Source organism: Astyanax mexicanus, chromosome 17, assembly GCF_023375975.1.
Source record: "Astyanax mexicanus isolate ESR-SI-001 chromosome 17, AstMex3_surface, whole genome shotgun sequence".
Classification (NCBI taxonomy): domain Eukaryota; kingdom Metazoa; phylum Chordata; class Actinopteri; order Characiformes; family Acestrorhamphidae; genus Astyanax; species Astyanax mexicanus.
Genome location: NC_064424.1, coordinates 15,640,041 through 15,663,367, shown reverse-complemented (window position 1 = coordinate 15,663,367; position 23,327 = coordinate 15,640,041). Strand labels below are relative to the sequence as shown.

Sequence of the window (23,327 nt, the reverse complement as noted above, 5' to 3'; positions counted from 1 at the left end):
CGGTTTAGACGCGCAATTTAGTTTTCGGAGTAGACAGCGCGACTGAGCGTTTTCTAAGTGCAGAGGAGTGACCGCGGTGACTTTTTCTGTTGTCATATCGTCTTCTTTCACTGCAACGCGTTTATTTCCTCTGAACAAGATAAAACTCTCCATCCTTAACAACGGCCAAAACCCTCGAGCTCCAATTGCAGTAACTTCCGGGGCACACAAATGGGTCAAGCTTAAAAATCTAAATCAAGTTTGGCTCCGAATCCGTTTTTTAATTTTCCCATTTTTTTGGGATCATCAAATAAAATAAAGTTTTTTAAATTTATTTTTTATTTTATATTCAAAAACGAAATAATGAATTGTTTTTTTTTTTCGATTTTCAATTGAATATCAAGTGAACGAATGATACACGGATTATCTAGGCAGACAGCCAAATATCGTCATCTTTGTTTTTATAGGTGTTGTAAACCCCTATTAAAGATCTATATTAACTTTAGTAATGAATCCTGGTTCTGTTTGGGATCTGACACCACTTGTGTTAGAGTATGGAACTCTGTGTGATTATCTGGATAGCCATCATACGACAGTCTCTCACACCTAGCAGTGATATAAGAGATACTTACAGCTCACTGATATGTGAACAACATCCTGTGGCCCAATTGTTCTGCTTCTCAGGGCAGGGCTTCCAAAGGCCATTTTTTCAGCAGGATAATGCTCACCCACCCACAGCAAGGGTTTCCCACATCTCGGCTAGATTACAATACTTTCTTGTCCTGCCCAGTCAGCAGATTTATTGGCAATCAAGTATTTATGGGGCAATACATATCTACTGGACATCTGTGGCCCAATGTGCCATACTGTATCTCGTTTTGGTAGAGGCAGCCCTGTTGTTTTATTCTATAAACTACAGACAACCTCTCTCCCAAATTTCAAATAAAAATAGTCATTTAGAGCATTTATTTGCAGAAAATGAGAAATGGCTGAAATAAGTGAAATGCAGAGCTTTCAGACCTCAAATAATGCAAAGAAAAGTTCATGTTCATAAAGATTTAAGAGTTCAGAATTCATATTTGGTGAAATGACAGTTTTCATGCATCTTGGCATGTTCTGCTCCACCAGTCTTACACACTGCTTTTAGATAACTTATGCCACTTCTGGTGCAAAAATCCAAGCAGTTCGGCTTCGATTAATGGATTCTGATCATTCATCTTCCTCTTGATTATATCCCAGAGGTTTTCAATTTGATAAAATGTAAGAAACTCAAAATTTTTAAGTGGTCACTTATTTTGTTACAGAGCTGTTACATTTACATATTTCATTTGATCTAAACAACACCATTTATGTGTATATTTCTTTGTTAATAATAACCATGAGTAATTTAAAGAAGTCATTTGTTGCTCAACCCCTTTGGAGAAGTATGTCTTGTATCAGCATGACTATCAGAATTATGTTTCCATGTGAGGCATTTTAGTTATGGAACACATAAAACAAACAATACCATTACAAAGGACAGAACAAAAGGGAAATACTGATGTGTGTTAATTTATTACAAAACACAAGACACCAACAATATCTTAAAATACCCCTATATTCCTGTGGTGTTTTAGTGTTTGCCTTTTCCATCACAGTGATTCAATATGAACAAGTTGTTGAAATATAGTCACTACTGCGAAACTATTGAGCTTTACAAAAAAAGAACAGCACACAGAGACATTCACAATCATTAGACTGAAACTCACACACAAAAAGAAAAAATAAAATAATATTATTAAACATCAGCAAATTGAGTAAAAAATAGAATTTACTCTTTTTAAATACAATATTTTTTAAAATACAAACATTGATTTGTTCTTTAACTTATTATAAGCTTTATTATTTCTATGGATTGTTATTGTTATTACAGCTGAGGTTTGATTTATAGTATGTCACTATACAGAGAAATGTGAAAACATAGTTTTGGTAAAGTCTTGTATTGCTCATTTACATAAATATACAGACACACTAACAGCTACCCATGACCTTAAATGATCTCTAGATCATGTGATGCCCCAAAATCTCATCTAATATGTTGACAATGACAAAATGGCATCATATGATGCTGATCGTTATGAAAACACTACTGTAATATAATTATTATATTTGCTATTGTTATTATAATTATTGACACAAACATTGACATTTTGTTTTTTATTTTTTTTATACAACTTTCTTTGAATGGACCCAGACATCCATGGTTATGTACACATTCCGTGACATCCCGAGAACCACTGACAGAGAGACAATTGATCAGAACAAAACGTAGGGAAACATTTTAAACAAACTAAAAAGCTTTTAGTGTTGATTTGTTTAGCTGACATGCTGGCTTACTGCATGAAGTCCTGCCAATTCTGACTCAGTTTGCAGAAATTGTGACTTTACTCACCACCACTTATACTGAGGGCCTGAAATTTGCACAAAAGTATTATTATTTCCTCATAAAAAGACATTTAATATCTGTCCCTGGCTTTCTGTTTCATTTAGCTATGTTAGTTTTCACAGACAAGTGAGTGGATCACTTATTTTTGTAAAATTACAAAGAAACAAAAACAGAAAAAACTAACATTTAACAACATTCAACCAAAAAGATTGCTTTATTTCGGTACCAAACCTGAGGCCTTGTGTAACATACGGAAAGTCTATGTTCAAATCAGCTAAAACATGACAGACCACAAACAAGAAAAGAAGCTCATGTTAGCGGGTCAAACCTTCATGCACCTATTGCTTACACAATTTCCCATGGGCTGGTTATTCTCAGACCAAGATTAAGCTTACTGCTGACTGTGACAGTGGTTTTATTAATAGAGATTTCCTAATGACAGTTCGATTACTGCCCTTAACTAGAAATCATCTGTGAACAGGATGCCACCTTCTTTATACCTGCAATAAGTGTAAAGTTGTACCATTTGTACCATTCTTAATGAGCACATACAATCATTGCTACAAACATACAGTGAAAAGCACCCTGAAGACACATTGTACTTTGACATAGGTCTGAAAACTGTTTATCAGTGGTTCGATAATATTATTTATTCTGCCTTGGCCTGGACGGCAATTGGCTTTTTTTTCCTCCTCGAGTTTTTGATTGCGAACAATAAATAAAAAGAAAAAAAAAACAACAACAAAAAAGGTAGCAGAGTTGCAGGGCTCTTAATATGATTGCATATAATACGAGACAAACGTCCGCAAACAATCTAAAAACGGCCCTAAACAGCAGTGAACCAAGAACAAAACTAAAAATTGTACAAGTCTAAAAATAGTAAAAGAATGGTCTCAGGCTGAGAGGGCTCGTTTTTGACCATGTATTGTGAGGCTCTTTATGTTGTATCAAACCAAAGTTGAGGCTTGCAGTCCTCCCAGTTCAAGCTGACCAATGACGGCCATCTACTGCGTCCATGTCAGTGGTAAGAGTTCAAATTAGTTTTTTCCCCCCGATCTTCTCCGGAGAAAATACTCCATTCCTTCTCAGTCTCTCCAGGGTTGAAGGATGCAGAGGCGTCATTTGTGTTTGAGTTTTAAACTTTCAGCAGAACAACTAACTCAACCAGCATTATTAGCTGGCCCACAAGCAGTCTCTGTGTTGTCTCCTGCACTGATGGCCAGTGTAGTAATAATAATAATAATAATAATAATAATAATAATAATAATAATAATAATACGCTATTGGTCACCTGAAGAACATCGACAACAAGCTGAACCTCAATCTTTCGCTTCACTTCTCTCTGAAGAGGAGTTCCTGCTCAGTCTTTTCAAGTGGATTACATAAAAAAATAAAACATCAACAAAAAAAAAACCCTCTCTCCTCCTCTCCGGCAGCAAGCTCAAAAGTACAGAACCAGCTGGCCTACAGAGGCTGAGGTTGCTCATTTTACCCTGATCTAAATGCACCATCATCAATTAGCTCTGACACACAAACTGTGAAGAAACGCACACAGAGACATACACGCTCACACGCATACAAAGATGTTCTGGTTGTTTGTCTATAGAACAAATGAAATTAGCAGAAAATCCAAGAGTGCATTACTCTCTTTTGCAGTTCTATTTGACAGCATTCCCTTTGTGTACCCCTTTGCCTTTGCTGTGCAACTACAGGCGACAACACTTAAATTTCAACTGAACAAAAGGCTTGACCGTGCCAAGTCAGCAACGCCCCCCTCTGCTGAGACAAGAGCATGACTTGTCCTACTTTTTCTGAGTGTGATCGCACATATTGCTTCAAAATATATTGCATGTTAGAACACATACGATATTTCTGGTAGTGTAGCACGTGCCAGTGTATTCAGTTTACTTGTACACTTCAAAACGTTTGCTGCAGCTGAAAGTACGTTTTTATAAGTAACACTGTGTACACACGTTTTATGCCTCTGATCACTCTGCATTTGACAGTCCAAAATCCATTATATGTCTTGCATATTTTAAGGTCCTACAAAGTATTGTTGTTGGGAGAATAAATGCAGTGCTTGCGTATATCAGCAAGTACTTTTTTTAAACTGCTGCAGATGAATCTGATGAGCGAGAAGGAAAGCAGGATAGTGGGATTGGAAGTAGGTTAAACATTGTCTTTTTTTTTTTTTTTTTAAACGATTGCCTGCTAGAATGAGTGGATATTCAGTGATGTGGCAATTTCTATGGCTTATCTACAGTTCCACAAGAGGGAGCTATTTATGACCAATTGAAATAACCAGCCATACTACTATAATCTTAAGAAGGTTGCAAAAGAGTTTTTCTTTACCCTTGACACATCACTGCCCCTAAGGTAACACTGATGGAAGGTCTTTTCTAAACATCTGTGGATTAAATCTAAAGGAAGCTGCACGATAAGAGTAATTATTAACAGCGCGGTGAACGGTCCACCAGCTCATTTTGCTTATATTGACTTTTGGGCGCAAATTACTCCCACAAAACGTTGTGGTTTAAGATATCCTTCCATCCTAAAACGAAAATCCAGCTATTCAGTATAAGTACCTCAAGTTATATATGACCCCTCGAAGCTATGGTTTCACACGTGGATTCCTTTTGAAGAGACGTATCAGACCTCATTCAGTTCCACTATGAAAAGAAATATCCCTCTTTCAGCCCTTGCGCTTCTTTTTTTGTGACAAAGAAAGCTTTGTCATATTATCATCAAAAAATGACTAGTCATGCCTTCTACAGCTGAGTCTTTTCCTCACTCGTTCCTCACTCCAACTTTCGTCCAGCTCCTCGCTAGGGCGAGTCCATCATGGCCTCCAGCATCTCCAGAAAGAGTTTGTGCATGGGCACTCCACCACGGGTCTTGATGCTGTAGAAAGTGGTGAGAGCGCGGTTGGCAGTCTGCCGGAGGAGCGGCAGCGTGAGGAGGAGGCGGCCTGCTCGCTGAGGGTCGTCTGGACGCTGCTGCACCTCTAACTCCAAAAGTGCCTGGTGTAGAAGATCCCGTAACTTCTGTACGGCCTCTATGTCCTCGATGTACACAGAGTCTGGGAAGACAAGAAGACAGGCAGCATTTAAGCATTTAAAATTTAGTATTTAGTAACATACATTTAAAAAATGTGAAAACATCCTGCATCTCTCAAAGATGCATTAAAGTACAACCAACACAGACAACACTTGCTATGCAAACAGTAGATTTGCATATATTCCATCCCACACAGCAATCAGATATCAGTTTGGCTAACTAATTAACTAATCATTTGACTAACAAGTTTAAATGCATGTGGTTTTAAAATATTCATCATACAGCCCAGATAATAACAACATTAAATAAGACTAATATTTTTTCAGGGCTCTGTGGACACACTGAATACAATCTATTTAAATTTTAAACTTGAGTCACTTCAAAAAGTGGTTCTAAACTTGATCTGTGTCCGATTTGTGGGTATACAACATGAATGTGAACGGTAACACCAGAGGCACTTGACGCTGTTGTCATCAGTCAGCACCAGAGTTGTGGCAAAACAACAGAGGTGTTGTGCATAATATCGATGTGCACATGCGTGCCCTCTTGGAGACAGAACTTTTCCCTTTTCAGAAAGATACAGGTCACCTATATTTATGAATGGAAACGGATTTAAGATATGAATGAAATCTGATATGAGCAAAAATTCTAAACTTTTATGAGGGTTGCAATATTAACATAACTAATAATGCAGATAAACTACAACAGCAGAAGACAACGTTAGGGTTCACTTTATTCAGCCAAGAATAATCATTTCATGTTTTAAAAACCAACATCTTGTGGAAACTAAAAATAGAACTAAAACACTACCTAGTGTTAGTATGATGTTTCTAATAAAATGCTCAGTTAGTGTATATCGAGAATAATCACACAGAACTCCCAGTATTTGCATAACAAATAGATTGGCTTTGGGCTAAGCAGGAAAAAGGCCAGAGTTGACTGTTTACAGTAATCGACATTGTCCTGAGGCTCTCACGCTCATTTACTAGCCGCTGAAGGTAAAACAGCCAATGAGCAGCTAGCTCTGTGTACTACAGCAAATTTACAAAACAGGGTCAGTGTGGGTTTGATTCATGAATTAAACTGACTGATTCTTTTTTCACAGTGTACTGACATGGTGAATCAATGATCTGATTCCCTCTGTTTGGTAGGAATATGGGCACTAAGCCTGTTCCTGGAAGGCCACTGTCCAGCAAAATCCTTCGTATTTATCAGAAGAGTTGAATTAGGTGCATTTAAGCAGAGAAATCACCAAACCGTGGTGTTGTATTAAATTCCCCCTTTCATGGAAAAACAAACACACCTCCATTTTTTATAAAAGACTGTGATGTGGTATATAAACACAACAATTACTTCCTAGTCCAGCTGTCTTTATACAACCACAAATCAGAAAAAAATGTAAAAACCAAAAAACAATGCAGTTTTTTTTGTTTGTTTTACTTTAACTTCGACCTGCAAATTATAAGTGATATTTCATGTTTTGTCATTCATTTTGTTTATTTTCACACGGCCATTTTTGCATCTCTTGCCTGTAATATCTTTGGTTCATACTGTCTGCAAAAGTCAAATTTATTATTTAATTTAATTAACTACATTTTTGAATTTGCATTTTCCATACTGTTCTAACGGTTGTATATTATATTTATATATTAGTTATATTTGTAATATTTTGGCGATTAAATTGTAGAATATGGGCCCGCTATTTTTCTTTACACAACAAGTTGTGAGACTATATTTCAGATTTTGATTTGATTTATTTAATGTCTGCTTTCTGTATTTGATGCAAATACTGAATTTTAAAACCAAAGAATGTACCATCAATAATCATTTCAATTGCAATTTCTTAGGTTTAATCCAATGACAAATAATAATGATCGAGTGGTTATAATGAACATTTATATTGGATAACATGTCAAACCTGGAAAAACTCTACACTGCGCAATGGTAACCCTACCACCGTCACAGTTTTAGAATCTTGACATTCTAACAGTGAATCAGCTCCTCACCTGAGTTTGTGAGAGCGATGGCCTTGAGCATGACAAACTCCTCACGATCCAACTGCAGGGCTCTGAAACGGCGTGCCAGCTGACAGATGGCAGCATTGAGCTCAGTCAGGCCGGCCACACGCGACATCTCCTCATCCAGCACAAAGTCCTCAGCAAACACCACCTCATCCTCACAGCCCAGAGAACGGTAAGCCACGCCGAGCACCAGGACCTCCAGCCACACAGACTGCAGAACTGACATCTGGTCAGCCAGGGATAGAGACAGGAATCCTGCAGAGCATATGGAGGGAGAGAGAAAAAAAGAGAGAGAGAGAATTTGAGCAGAAGATACAATGAAGTACAGAAAATGAAGAATAAATGGGCATCTGGGGCCTGGATGGCAGAACCACAACTGTAGTCCTTCATTTAGAACAATCTTCAAAATAGCCTGGAACTGACAAAAGTCAAGTAAGTGTCGATCACAGCTCTGGGCGGCAATTAGGTAAGAAACCTCCCACACTCAGCTGCTGGCTCTCCACCTACAGCTCTCCTCTCAATTATAAAGCCTCTTCTCTCCAGATACCTGTTCCTCCACAGCGAGGGGTGCGATTACTCAGCAATTCTCAGTTTCCCCCAGCAGTTTGGAGAGCAGAAGGCCACCAGAACACAAGGGCTGACAAGTTCTCCACCGCTTTTCCCAGCTGGCCTTTTAATAGCTTCAGGAAATGCTACCTTGTTATCAGCACCTTTGAAATCTAGACCATACTTTCACCTTTACCTCTCTGATTTTGAACATCCCACACCCCCTCTCTGTTCATGCCTCCAGTTCTCAGTTCTCACCAGGGACGTGCTTGGCCCAGCCGATGATGACGACGAGCTCGCGGTCAGCCAGGTCACACAGGGTGGTGAGCGTGCGTTGAGCCGTGTCTGGCTGCAGAGGGTCCGGCATGGCAAACAGCTTCTCAGGCTCAGCCACCAACAAGTGGGATACGATAATGCTGGGAGAGCCTGAAAACAATATAAAACACATTATAAGAGACAAAACCATTAATGACACAAAAAAAATCCCAATGAAAAATAAATACTACTTCTAATAATAATTTTAAAAAGTTTTTTTAAATTAGACCATTTACACATCATTACACAGTGAGAATTTGATTCACTTGTCTGCCTTAACACTTCTATCCAGACACTAGTCACGATCATTACCACCCACTACGTTGTCCATTGTGGGCAGTAGTGCCTTCTTTGAAGTATTCCGAGCACATGTGTGACATTATGATCAAATAAAGCTAAATTCTTGCACAATTTCAGAAATTAAATGTCCCATCAAACCTGCACTAAATATCAGACTTCATATAATTCTCTAATAACTCTCTATAATTCACATTGCCTCAACACATGCATGCTGGCCTTTGTTCAGTCTCACTCACAAGACAACACCTCACAGCTTATTAGTATCATAATGTGTATAATACTTCATGATCAATTTACATATTGCTGTTTAATGACTTTTTGCATGATGGTGTATTATTCATGTGTCAAACTTTGGACACCAGTATGCATAGCCTGACATATGTCTGGGGTTTAACTTTATAAACATAAGGTTAAACACATAGTATTTTTCACCACCAATCTTTTTACCTCTCTCTCCTTCTTTCTTTATAGGGATTGGGGCACTCTGATATGTTGCATTCTCCACTTCTGGTCGTCTCTTGTACTTTTGCCTCCCCCCTCTCACACGGTCTAGACGGACTCCTGCAGACACACAGAAGAGCAAACTTTTATTTCACAGAACTCTTTATTTCAACCTTTGAAATAGGCTCTGCTAAGTCTCCTGAGTGGGCAGTGCCTGAGTGGAGAGTGAGCACTGGATTTTTCACTCACCTTCTTTAAGCATGCCAACTTTGAGGCACTTTGTGAAGCGGCATGCTTGGCAGGCCTTCCTGCGCCTCTTGGTGATTTCACATACGTTGGATGCTGGACAGCTGTACTCAATGTTGCCTGAGAAGGGCATGGCAGGTGGAAGGGAAGAGGATAAATATAAACACCAGAGTTCAGGAACTCAAGATTTGACAGTTTTACCTTCATGCTGGTAGAGTAGGAAAATAAATATATTGTAATTTAAAGCATTGTAGACTTTGGTAATTGGAATAACTTTATTAATAAATTATTATTAATAAAATATGTTAATTTTTTACCTGTGAATATTGCCACGTGACAAATGTGTCTATGTATAAGCATTATTATAATAATGTGTTAAATAGTTGCCAGGTGTGCTCACCTTGTATGGTTCTCTTAAAGAAAGCCTTGCAGGCTTCGCAGGAGGCCACGCCATAGTGATAGCCAGAGGCTACGTCTCCACACACTAGGCACAGCCTCTTGGGGAGAGTGCTGAGGGCATATTTACAGCGGCCACCTCCGCTGCCCGTGGAGCCCTCGTCCGCTGCATCTGCGCCATCCTCCTTGAAGTGACAGCGAAGGGCTGGGCTGTATGTGGGTGAGGAGTAGCGTCCAGCACCATCCCCCCGATTGCCTCCTCCGCCACTCTGCGAGGAATCTGAGGAAGCGCCACCTGGACTGGCCCTGCCGCCACCTCCTCCACCTTCTGGACTGCTGGGCTCCGCCTTTATGTGCAGATCAGTGCGCCGGTCTCTGGAAGACATGATACCTGTGGAGGCAGAGAGGGTCCAAAAGAGAGAAACAAAGATAGAAGTGAGACTGTAGAAAATTAGATGCGTTCTGAACCTTAGTCTTTTTCACAGAATCAATAAAAAGACCTTTACAGTAGAAACAAAGGATCCCACAAGTGATGGGAAATAAGTTTACAGCAGCAGCCAAGCCAAGTCAATATTCAGTTATTCATTTTAAATTAGGAAACCCTACTAATTATATGTACCTAGGAACCATGCACATATGGGTCCCGTAGGATGTAAAGGGTTCAATATCTAATATTTATGAAAAGTAAAGTAATACACTGCAACTCTTTTGCACAGCAGTTTCCAGAGAAGTGCTTAATTGACATTTAACTGGATTAAGCCTAAAGAGTCATTCATATCACCACTAGGGTGATTCTAAGAGAATCTGTGTGAGAGAGAGTGAGTGAGTGAGCAGAACAGACTGAATTCTGCACAGACTCGGCCCATAATCCCAACACCTTGGCCTCCGCCCACACCAGATTAGGGTCATTAATCCAGGGGAGAGGAGAGACAATCCTCTAATTATACCTCTAGAAAGAGAAGCCAGGCAGAGCCCAGCAGTCTCCAATCCACTCGACCAGACCTGCACTTTGTCGTCCCTCAGAGACACCCCTGATCTTTCACTTTCACAACGAAGAGATTACAAAAGACATTACAAAATATGATATTACACAAGACATACTAAAGCTGCCAAATAGGGAGTACTGTACTGACGGCAGCACCTAATGATGACTGCAGTCACGGAGCAATAGACGTGCAGACACTGTCCTGGCACTGGTGTTAGGCTGTGAATTGCATCATTTCTAAAGACATGGAAGGTCGGCCCCTTCTAATGTGAAGCCATTCAATATTACTCTAAAAGCAATTTCTTTCTCATCATAAGCTTCCTCTTGTCAGTCATCAAATGTGCTTAAAAACTAAACCAAGGTCACTGCTTTAAAATATATTGAACACGGCAGGACTGTGTATATAGATTTTTAGCTATGTAAACCAAATAGGTCTTTATAAAAATATGTTCAAATAGATTACAGACCACCTTTTGAAGTGATTTGAGCGATCAGATTTGTATCAGATTTAAATGGATATTGGCTGCATGATATTCACAACTGCATTTTTATGGCTTTATGTGGAGCTATGCTCCAAAAATTACATGCTTTTTTTCACTGAGCTGGATGTAAAATATGGGATTTTGTTACTGTAGAATAATCTATGAGAATCCACTGCTTTTAGCAACATTAGATGACACTGCAAAAAAGAGGCAATAAAGTCCTCTATGGAGAGAATGTGCTGTTTCAGATGGTAAGACAAGACAAAAGTGACACAGACTAGCAGAGGCATTTCAAGCTGCTATCAATCGCAAATTATAGGCAAGGTTATCAACAAAAGCCAAGATAACTTCTCATTGGCAGGTCAAGAAGATTTCTCACTTCTATAATAAATCACACAGGTACAATGTGTGTTCTTGGTCATTGGTAACTCACTTTGCCATGGGAGTTGAAACTTTAACAGCAATAGCAATAAAGCTAAACTCAATGTGCTCTGAGTGCCGCTAATATACAAAGATTACTGTGAACTTTCTAGGAACTCGACAACAGGTGTCACCCGAAGCCCAAGTACACAATAACTAAAATGCACGTGGAAAGAAAGGCGAGAGGGAGCGCTACAGAAAGAGGGGCAGATAGGTTCATAGAGAACTGAGAGCACCATAGTCCCCTCCTTCCTCTGATCTCCAGCGAGATGGTGTAACTCTGGGCACTGAACAGAGTGTAACCGTGGCCCAGTGCCTCGAGTCGAGTTGAACACTCTGGCCTGCAATCTGTGTTCCAACACTTGCGCAACTTCTGAACTTTGACATTACACCCTATTGCCCCCCCCTTCACACCCCAACCTGAGCAAGACACAGCCTTTACTGTCATAAAGGAACACTTCAAATGCAGTAGCTGAACAGATGCTTTTCGTCAAGCTATTTTGTGAAGTTCACTATTTATCAGCAATATTTTAAAAGGATATATAGAGTTGTTTCTCTGTCTTCTCTAGAAATAAGACCTGTGCTCATTCTACAGGAAACTTTACAGCAGGTATAGGCAATTCTGAGTGCTGGATTCCTGCACAATTTTCGTATTTTCTCTGCTCCAACAGACCAGACAAACCTGGTAATTAAAAGGTGACTCGAAACAGGTGCGCTTGAGCATAAAAAGAATAAAACTGAGCAAAAATACAGCACTACAAAAGGGCTTACCCTACTTAGTTATAATGCTAAATGAAAAGTAATGGTAGAATAGTAAATTTAGATAGGGTACTAGTGTTTAGCCAACACACAGGTGAAACGTTGCTGAGGTGGGTCCCAGTTGAAACTAATTTTATATAAAATAATTATAGTCTAAAAAAAAAACAAAACAATATAACAAATATAAAGTACTGCAACAACAAAACAACACAATTAAATTGCTTCATATTTAGTGTATGTATATGAACTGAAAAAAATAAACAAATAAACAGCAGTAAATAGCAAAATACACAAAGCTGGCTGCTTTTAAGAATATCACAATAATATATTTTTTGACTGTATTTTTTATTATTTTATTGAGTACAATACGACATTGTACGCCCCTAACTTGGACCCAACTGGTGTTCCCAAATGAGCTCCATATAGAGCTAGATAGTTAGTGGATTTAATTCAAATAATTAAATTACTGTTTAAATGCAATTTTCTAAATAGTACAATCCATGTGTGAAAATGATGATCTCATGCTCCCTAAACCACTCTTTCACAATTCCAGACCCATGCCATCAGGGAAGAGAAAATCCATTGGTGTAATAACCTGGTCTATATTCAGTATATTCTGGTAGTCAGCTGACCTCATTCTTTCAGTACATACTGTTGCTGAACCCAGACCTGACCAACTGCAGCATCAACCCCACATCATATGCTTAGTTAAATCCAAGTGAATACTTTTGTTTTGGCCTGGCAGTATATGTGGGGCCAACTAGAAACCCATAAAAATTGGGTGACAGTTGGGACACCCATACAGTTCCAACATGAGTGTGTTGTCTATATGGGCATCATCACAGCACCACTGGAATAAAATGTATCTATACAATGGAACAGGATATAGCTTTTAAGTGCATAACTGGGGTTACTTCTACTCATCTTTTAGCTACTATTCCTAACCATTCATTCTGATTTGAGGATCAAAACTCAAGGAGGATCAAAATCTCTAACCTAGCTGAAATAAAATAAATCTAAATAGACTGAGAAGGTGCGAGCGTCCAACAGCTTGACTGAAAACCTGCAGACTTCAAACGAGTCCCACAGAGGTGTCACTTCCACCAGCTATCAGGTGATCAATCCCGCTGACAGAGGGGTGATCATCTCTCAGATATTCAGACTGCAGGGCTGGCTTCCTTTCATGTTAGCCAGCGTGGGGTCTTCATCCTGCCCAAGCCCACTCGAACAAGCTATACACTAACAATGCACACTGGTCACACTGCCATCCACGTGGCGTGTTTACAACGCTCAGATATCTCACATTTCTTACATTTATCCTTCAGGACGAAGCAAAACCCGCTAAAACACACAGGAGCCGCTGACGTTTACTAGCATGCTAGCACTAGCCATCTCTCCCGGCTGCCCCCATTCTCTCACTCGCTCCAGTCACGTTAGCTTAGCACATTCTCTCGCTCAGACACCGCGGAGCTAACTTACCTCTACCTTCTTTAAGGTAGCTCAGCCCAGCGCTTTCCCTCACTCTCGCCGTTATGAAGATTCCCCACAAAATATCAATCTCTCAGAAATAGAAAAGCTGCCTTTTTTCGCTTCTTTAGCTTTGAAAAGAGCGCACAAACTCAGCTGAATGACTTGGGTGCATTTTTGAACTTCACTTTTCCCCCACATGGACTCTAAAAACGTGTCGTTATTCATTGGTTGTCTTCAGGAGGGAGGAGAGAAGGAGCAGCAGCACGAAAAGCCGGTTTTACCCATTGTTTTTTAATAATAAACCGAGACACATTAATTGCAGCTGAAGCTGACATCAGTAAATCTACAGTAAACACAGTTCTGTCACAACAACACTTAAGAAGAGCTTAAAAACTCCTTAACAGACCAATGGATAAAAAATGACTAAAAAAATTCTATTATACTATGTGTGCTTACCTAAAATTATTAAGTCGAATAGACCACTTCTCCTTGTGTCTTGTAGGACTCTCCAGGATTTATTATAACTTATTTTACTGAAGAGAAAAACGGTTTTAAATAACCTACACTTAAAGCAAAGGTCTGTTAAGGGGATAAGAAGACAAATAACTAGCTAAGCTAGGTTACAATAAAATGGACCAAGCCTGAAGAATATAGCCAGGTTAGCAAGCTAAATATGTACCACAAAAAACAACTTTACTTGAGTTAAAGTAGAGATAAAGCTAGAGGTAAAATATAATATACTCCGCTAAAATTAAGTAGAAGTCCTCCTTTTAGATCTCCACTTAAGTAAAACCACAAAAGTATTTGACTTCAAATATACTTAAGTATCAAAATGATTTATATTATAGCTCTAATGCTGCATCATCATTTGAGCCCTTCCAACAAATAACCACATTTCAACTATTTCTTTCTTTTGGATTTCTTAAGGAACTGTAAATATATGATGATTATTTGAAAAGGGTGATATTTGTTTATTCCTTAACTAAATTTAGATACTCTACCCCAAAATTTAATAGAAAGTCTTTAATCATTATAATAATAATGTCTATTAAAATTATCCTGCACACAAAACACTAAAGGCAAACATTTTCTATAAAGTAGAACCAAGTGGCTACAAGCATTAATTTAAGATTTATTTGCACCTTAGATACATGTTTACAAGTTTAACCAAAACTGCTTTAAACACAGGTTCAAGTCAAGAGTCAAGTCAAGAGGCTTTTATTGTCATTACATCTGAGTACAGGTACACAGTGTGATGAAATTACGTTCCTCCGGAACCATGGTGCAACATAGAACCACAAGCAATAGACAACATAAAGTGCAGGAGTGACGACAGTGCAACATAAAATGATAAAATTATAACACTAAATAACAATAAATACAATAAATACAAAAGACGAGACAATTTAAAGACAGGACAGTGCAGTACCGATACGGTATAATAAAGTGTATAGTTGGGATAAGGTGCAGAGATGTGTGACATACTGTAACATATAGAACATATATAATCACAGCAGTTACTGAGGTAGAGTTTATAGTTTCACAAATATGTTTTCCTTTATTGCACTGCACCTATATATTCAATATAAATATATATTCCATAATTTACGTAGGAATAGGCACTCACAAAATGTTATGATGTTGCACTCATGTTGAACTTATGTCAGCTTGCACTTGTTCGCTATATCTTAACAGCTCAAAACTACTTTAAAACAAGCCAAAACGTGTGCTAAAAATTGTGGGCTTGCTCTACACTTCTTTCATTATTACATTTTATGTTTTCATGAATTGAACTGTAATGCATTAAAAAGTAAAACATTTGATTTATATATATTTTTATTATTAGCAGTGGAGTTATCAAAGTACAGTATCAAATTACATTTACTTTGTTACTGTCCACCACTGGTCACAACAACAGATAGAGCTAATGAAGTGAAGCTGCTATAACGCTACCAGGGCTGAGAAGTATAGCTAACCAAAAAACACACATCCTGTGGCTCCCTCTACATAGATCTTTACATCTTTGTTAAGGGCTGAGAGTTATTTAGCTAGAAAATTTGCTTACCTTTTTGCTTTTGCTTTCAGCCACTTGTATAAATGGTCCTCTCACTTCCTTTTGATTTCAAATGTGTGACAAAGGGTCAGTTCACTCTAGCCATCAGGAACCCTGAAACATATAACAAGAATGAGTGAGAGCGAAGCTAAAGGAGTGACAAAACTGTGATTTTAAGAACAATGTAGCATTCAGCACTGAACAACTCTACAGCCCTTTGATTACATTTCATAAATCATTTAAACAAGTGCAGGCAAACTAAAAGTATGTGCTTAAGATAATAGGTGGCTCCAGGATTTATTTATAGAGGTGTCAAACCCTTGGTCGAATTATATTTTGTTGACATTTGTAAAGTTAAATGTAAAGTATTCTTCTGTGTTCTTTTAACCCACATATTAGTTACTTTAATGATAATCATTTTAACTGCTTTCCACCCTATTATATGTATTTATTCCAGTGTTATATTGTGTTCAATTACAGAAAGAACACTCCTAGTGCGGCAGTACATACTGTTCAACCATGTTTGGAACTTTCTGAGACTCGTAGACTCATGGCACTATAATTGTAAATCTCAACATGGTATGTATTGCACGTATCTATAAAAAAAAAGGAAAATCTACATTTACAATGCTGCAGTGTGCCATTTCAGTATATGCCCCTATACCTCTTACAGGGCAGAGTCTGTGGCTGTCTGATTTTCAGCCGTTAATGGGCTGCCTGTCTACCTGTCTGTGTATCGCTGTGCTGTATCTGGGCTGCGTCTTCCCCATCAGCACCATTAGGCAGAAAATGCTGACAGACTTGGAAAATATGTCTTTGTTTTTCTCATAAGCAAACATTTGCTGATTTCACTCACTGTCATTCACACACTCTTCGCACGTTTCATAGCGGGGCATGCTCTCACACTTTGTCTCTGCACACAATAACCCCCCCTCCACCACCACCACAGCTTCTCTGACACATTCCAAAGGTCAAAGTCACATGAGGGCTTGAAGGACGCAGACGCAGTGCAACTCTCTCTATCGCGTAGAGAAATTGTGCAGTTTCACCTGGGTGATAATTTACCAAGTTTAGAGAGATAAACAGAGAACACTGACTTGGGAAAACAATTTGGAAGTGAGGAAAAAAAAGATATGAATGAACGATAACATTTTCATTCATTTATATCAGCAGATGTATTTTAATATGTTTTATCTATTCTATCTATGTTTTATATTTATAAACAAATTGTAGATCTACAAGCATTGTAGTTTATCACCACCAGCATGGAGATTTGACCCAGGTGAAACTGTTTATATACTGACTTTTATAAGTAGGACCTTAAAAAGGTTTGTTTTAACAAATCAACAAGCATCATGTTAAAAACAATGCTACTGTGTAAAGCCTGCAAACAAAATGGTTAGGACTTATCAAGTCAACTCTTTGGCAAGACATAAAGAGTCTTATAAATAGTCTTACTATTTATTCTCACTTCGGTCATTATTTAGAGAACACAATTGTAAAAACTTAATAATTCTTATAACTACAGTAATCCAGTAGATTTTAAATTTTAAAAGTTGCTAAATACATTTTGACTGGCTTTACAACTTTAATGTGTAAACCTATGACTTAAATGACTTAATTTGGATAATATGATCGCACCCCATTAGGTCACAGATTTAAAGAAAAGCAAAACTTGTAATTAGGTTTCTTGCAGGAAGTGAAGACACAGTGCCCTAGTGATGGACCGACTGTGTTATCTGAAGCCCAGTGTGTAAAACTGATTCACAGCAGAGCAACAGAAGATAAGTGAGGTTTATTAGCCCTTGAGTTTTGGCTACAGAACGCCTGCAACGTGAGCATACAGCAAAGATTGCCAAAGCAGACTTCAAAAGGTGACCTTGTCAAGTGAGCCCTGACCGGTGAAAGGTTGATTTGTAAAACAGGATTACAACTTCTTAAGAACAGGGATTCCCATCTCACTTCTTGTCCTAGAGGGAGCACAGTGGCCTGCACTTACTAGATCTGAACCAGAGGTTCAAATGGGTCATGAGGTGAAATTGGTGGAGTTAGGAAGCACATGCATATGCCCTAAGACTGGGCTACTTGTAGATATCAGAATGTACTTCTAAAATGGAGAGACAATTCTGCGCTTCATTTATTTATAGAGGTGCTGGACATCACTTGGCAGAGGTGAATACTTTCAGACTTGGCTTATAAACTCACATCTCCTGGTGGCAGAACATAGTTAAGACTTTGAATAGCACCTAAAGTTAACAGGCTTAATGGGAGTTCATTCGGGAAAGTGAAAATGGCCTTAAGGTGGCCTGAAAGTAGGCGGACATACATTGTAGAAAGAAAAAAATCGAGCATAATCCAGAGGAATGAAACTAAACCGCTGAAAGAAGTCAGTCAGGAACTACAACAGCTTTGAGTGTTTGAATGCCGAGTTGCCTCTGAGGATCTGACGTGTGGGGGGGTTATTTTAGGACTGCAACCGAAGGCCAATGGGAAATGAGACATGACTGATGTAGTGTGTGTGTGAGTGGGGGGGGGTCGCTGACACAATGTTATGGACCAGGATTAGGACAACATGATCAAGGTCAGGCATCAGCAAACTGCTGGCCCACTGCGGACTTCTTTCCTCCCTGATTTCATGAGTGGGCACTTAACTGTCCTCACACTTCCACAGTCAGCCTGGGTGGAACAGGATAGTGTTATGCAGTCTAGACTTAAGTCTAGACGTTCATAAGTTAAAAGATTACTGGTGGTGGGTGGGGGGTTAAGCTAGGAAGTTTTTAAAGCACAGGAGCACTGGTTATTCTTATGATTTTCACACAAGAAAGTTAAAGTTAAAGGATAGCTTAAAGCTACATTTTACAGGCATGTTACTGATGGGCCAGGGGCTACAATCAGAATGGGTGGTCACAGATGATGATCACTCACATATAGCTAGCTACTTATTAACACACAAACACACAATCAGCATACAGAAAAGGTAAAGGTACAGTCTGGAGCAGTAGACACATAACTAGTTAGTTAGCTAACTAGCTAGCTAACGAACTACATACTCTGGCTCTGGTTCGACTACAGTAGTACTAAGCTAGCTAACTAGCGAATTAGTTACTTAAGGTATTTCACTAGCTAGATAGGTTAGCATCTCTGACTTACCAGCATTGGGAAGAATACGACTGGAGAGACAGGTTGCCAGATATGGAGGTAGGTTAGGCAACTGTATGAAGACAAGACCCCACGACAGAAAACCAACAGTCAATCACTCCAACGTATATATGTGCGTGTGTGTGTGACTGTGCTGCGGTTGTCACGAGTCGTGGATCATCGTAGCCTGCGGTCCGGCGTTTAGAGCAGATGCTGAATAGGACTACAGTAGGCTAGCAATAGAAAATGCGCAAATTTATCCCGAAACGAGCTTAAAACCAGCGACACCGCGCTGCTACACGCTGCTAACGCACCTCCTCGGCATCTCTAGTAACAGCAGGGCGTTCAGGCGGCCGGCCGGCAGGGTTTAATCCGTATGTTTCGGGTCATTTGGGTCCTTCCTCTGCCGCTTCTGTTGCTACTGGAAGCTTGAATCTCGTCTTCCGCCGCTACGAGGGTGCTCGTGGTTACGTACAGCCTGTCCCTCCGTCTATCTCCTCCCTCTTCCCCCACTTTTTTCCTGCTTTTTCTCCGTTACGTCCTTCCCAAACCGCGTCATTTGTGTGCCCACCCGTACTCAGGCAGCTCCCGCCCCCGGCACTACCGCTACTACGCGATTGGCTAACGTTAGGCTGGCGTTTATAGCCCCCTACCATACAAATCGCTAGATTTTTTGCCCATTGTCTTTTCTTCTGAGCCATGATTGGCTAGTAGTCTCCGCTCTTGCGCTGTGATTGGTTGGAAGTCTAGGCAGGTATTCAGCAATTTAATAATATTTAAATTAATGTATTTTAAGACTAAAAAAACACACATTTAGGGAATACATGTAGTGATACAGTTCTTTGGTCATTATATTGCGACAAAAGTTATTTTATGCTACTGATATAATAATAAAGTAATGCAGTTTCACTACTTTTAAATATTAAAGGCTAATATTATAATTATTTTTATATAAATATTTATTTCTATTTTAATTATTGTTGTAAATATTGTTCTCTGCATACTAGTGAGAACCTGCACCCACCTTTTTACTCACACGTACACCCATACTTTGTGACGTGACAAAAAAAAATTGAATCTTGAATCTTATTAGGCATATTCGAACACATGGACATAAAATAATCCTTATTAGAAAACATGTAAATTAAAATGAAACACTGTTTAAACAACATACTGACCAAAAAGATTGATGTCTTGACCATATGATAAATGGATAATTAATAATATGGACAATTATGTTGTGGTCATATTGCCTGCAGACAGTCATAGAGTCTTGATAAATTTATCTTAAAGGCCAGTTCTTATTTGGGGTGCCCCCTCGACCCAGTAGAACCAGGAAGGACACTCTGTCGCCACTGGAGAGCTCCTTCAGTGACCAGCTGCTTCATCCAAAGCATCTGAAAAGAGAGGCATCGCAAGTCCTTCCTTCCTGCTGCTGTCAGATTTTATGACTCGCACTGCACCCAGTAGACCACACACATACACATACAGTGTACATGTACCCACACATTATACACTATGCAGAACTCAGTAAAATTGGAATATACCTTATAATGTGCAATTCATATTTGTTTTCATGTGCAATTGATGTAAATATTAATGTAAGATTTTTGAGTGGTGGTGGCGGGCAAAAAAAAAATATTTTTAATGATCTTTTAATCATTGTGACAGGTTTATATAATTAAAAATATATATTAATAAATACACATTTTTAAGTAGGTTTATTTTAGTATATTATTTAGTCTGTTTAGCTTTGCCATTGAGGGGCATTAACATGTTATCTATACATGTGTTCAGAGACTTTAGCTGTATTAAGAGTAAAAAGTTTGAAAATGAAAACTCTTGAGCTCTTTCAAAGTGCTTTTAAACTTTTTAAAAATTAAAATAATATTGGCTAATAATAAAAAGATATATATTTTTTTTGAGTGGTGGGAACAACTGTAAAAAAAATGTAAAAAAAAAAACTATTAACCAATGCTAGCGTGGAAGGCGGGGCTTGCTCGAAACGGGCGGAAAGATTACAGAGCGTTCAGGCCACGCCCCCTTCCCCTTCCGACGTCATCGTCCTACTGTAATGTCCGTCCTGCCTCACGACTGAGCGCGTTTGATGTGTCCCCATGCAGCTCCTCATGGAAATTGGTTGTGACCGGCGCGCTACTATTTTCAGTGTCTAAATCAAAAGGAGGGAGCTCTGGTCGTGCGCAGGCCCCCGTTAAAGCAGTTTTTAATCCTCGTTATGACGTGACTGGTCACGATTTCTGACTTAACGAAATCATGCATCGTTGGCCTGCGTTCACGCAGACTGCGTTAAACAGACGGTGTGATTCTGAGCAGAGCTGGAGCTACAGCTACTTTACACCAGGCCTGCTTTAGTAGAGTGGAGTGGAGTGGGGCTCAGTAGAATGTGGCACTGCATGGGACTGCATTGTTGTTATTATTATTATTAGCTCTATATATATATATATATATATATGTACATATATATATATATATATATATATATATATATATATGTATATATATATGTACATATATATATATATATATATATATATATATATATATGTACATATATATATATATATATATATATATATATATATATATATATATATATATATATGGTGTATATATTAGGGCTGCCACTGATGATTATTTTGGTAGTCGACTAATTTGCAGATTATTTTTCAGATTAGTTGATTAGTCAATAATTATTTCTGTCATTCCCTTCATATTTGCTTCTGTTTCTAGATTTCTCTACGAGTTCAAAATGATAGAAACATCTAAAAATTAGATTTAAATGCCATAAAAATGTCCAGGATATTTAAATGCCATTTAAATGAGGAGAATGCTGCTATTTAGTGAGGAACTGTGCAATCTGTTGTGTTTGGGCACATGCCTAATTGATTGTAAAAACTGTAGTCAGACAAAGTGGTCGTGGTGTGTCTATGGCCATGTGGTAGCCCGCCACGCCACTGTAAAGTCACACATCGCTTTAGATGGCATGGAAAAAGTTCTCCTCCCCACACTCAGACTCTCTCACTACTCGGTCTTGTGACACTGGGCCCTGCTCACTGCTCTGAGTCAGCTGGTGCGGAGAAAAAGTTCCGGGCACAGGGCCAGAGCAGAGGAGAAAAGAGCGTCAGACAAGAAGAGGAGAAAAAAAGAGTTAGCTAGAACCTTAAGAGCCTCCAGAAAGGATCTGAGAAGCTCAGCCAGCAAACCAACACAATGTGTGGCTAATGTGTCTTAAGGAACCCATACAAACACATAGGCTATTTACACAGCCAAATTAGCTTCTGAAAGAAGGGAAACCTGAAGCTGAGACATGCTACCTCCATCACAGCACCTCCTAAGTGATTAAACCTCCCCCATGCCTGAGCAAAACATAAAAGATGTGCCTCCATACAGTCATAAAAGAGATTAATATGGAGCAGAGAGCGCTAGTGCTGCTATGTCATTGAGAGTGTACCAGCGACCTTGCTTCAAGGTCGCAGCGCTCATACTGCATTACAGCTGAGCTGCGGGGGGCTGCAGTCCCACACACACTGACTTTATGGAGAATTCAAGGAGTGCTTCACCTAGAAAATCTAATCTACACAATTTTACCTTTACCCTGGATGTAGTCAGTCAGTCTGTACATGTCTGCTTTATTAACCTTGCTGTTTTCCTGCTTGTTTTTATTATGTAGTTATTTTAATTTTATTTTTGCTCAAGCAGGAGTACTTTACCTACTAAGTCTGTCTATATCACCCAAACAAACAAGGTTAATAATATTGCTCACAAGCATTTATTCAAAACCAAAGAACACAACATAACACACATTAGATGCTGTGCCTTGGCTGATAAAGGGAATAAAGGGAAAACAGTGTTGCTGCTTTTTTAAAGGATTATTTTGTCAGCGTCCACATGGTTCACATCAATATCTGAAGCTTTAAAATAATTATAAGCACCCTTGAGCTAGTAAGATGTCCATATGCAGTGTATAAGCCATTTAACTACAGCCCTGTTATAACGGATTAGTGATCTCAGTTTGCATACAGCATCAGCTTCAGATCTCCTAATTCACATGGTTTTATAATAGTTCAAGCTCGCCCTTGTTACGTCTTCATATTTTTCTTTATAATGTAGTCTATGGTCCTTAGAAAATTGTGCTCATCAAATAAATCCCATGCTACTTAGTACTAGGCCTACATCTACATCACCAAAACAAAGCCAAGATTATGATATTATGTGATATGTTGTTCACAAGCATTAATTCAAAACCACAGTAGACAACATACCACACATCAGA

The 23,327-nt window shown here is 38.8% G+C and overlaps 1 protein-coding gene across 4 annotated transcripts; it reads right to left on the bottom strand.

The window, feature by feature from the left end:
- Nucleotides 1-1,514: 1,514 nt before the first annotated feature.
- On the bottom strand, nt 1,515-19,575 carry esrra (estrogen-related receptor alpha). 4 transcript variants are annotated; one of them, XM_007244522.4, is made up of 8 exons: nt 19,046-19,573; nt 15,908-16,009; nt 9,731-10,117; nt 9,334-9,450; nt 9,091-9,204; nt 8,287-8,454; nt 7,468-7,737; nt 1,515-5,483 (listed from the first exon to the last, which is right to left on the bottom strand). In XM_007244522.4, exons 3-8 carry the CDS (start codon nt 10,110-10,112, stop codon nt 5,230-5,232), a joined length of 1,305 nt encoding a protein of 434 aa, XP_007244584.1. In that variant the 5' UTR covers nt 10,113-10,117; nt 15,908-16,009; nt 19,046-19,573; the 3' UTR covers nt 1,515-5,229. The 4 variants fall into 4 exon arrangements, with proteins under 4 accessions (XP_007244584.1, XP_022531905.1, XP_022531906.1 ...); XM_022676184.2 differs by having other exon boundaries at nt 19,348-19,573; XM_022676185.2 differs by lacking the exon at nt 15,908-16,009 and having other exon boundaries at nt 19,348-19,575.
- Nucleotides 19,576-23,327: the final 3,752 nt, after the last annotated feature.

Excerpts from the sequence above, each read along its gene's own strand:
- esrra (XM_022676185.2), bottom strand. The coding sequence starts at position 10,112 with ATGTCTTCCAGAGACCGGCGCACTGATCTGCACATAAAGGCGGAGCCC. Across the intron at positions 9,205-9,333 it reads AGTTGGCATGCTTAAAGAAG|GAGTCCGTCTAGACCGTGTG; the intron begins GTGAGTGAAAAA and ends GTGTGTCTGCAG. Across the intron at positions 8,455-9,090 it reads AAAGAAAGAAGGAGAGAGAG|GCTCTCCCAGCATTATCGTA; the intron begins GTAAAAAGATTG and ends TATTGTTTTCAG.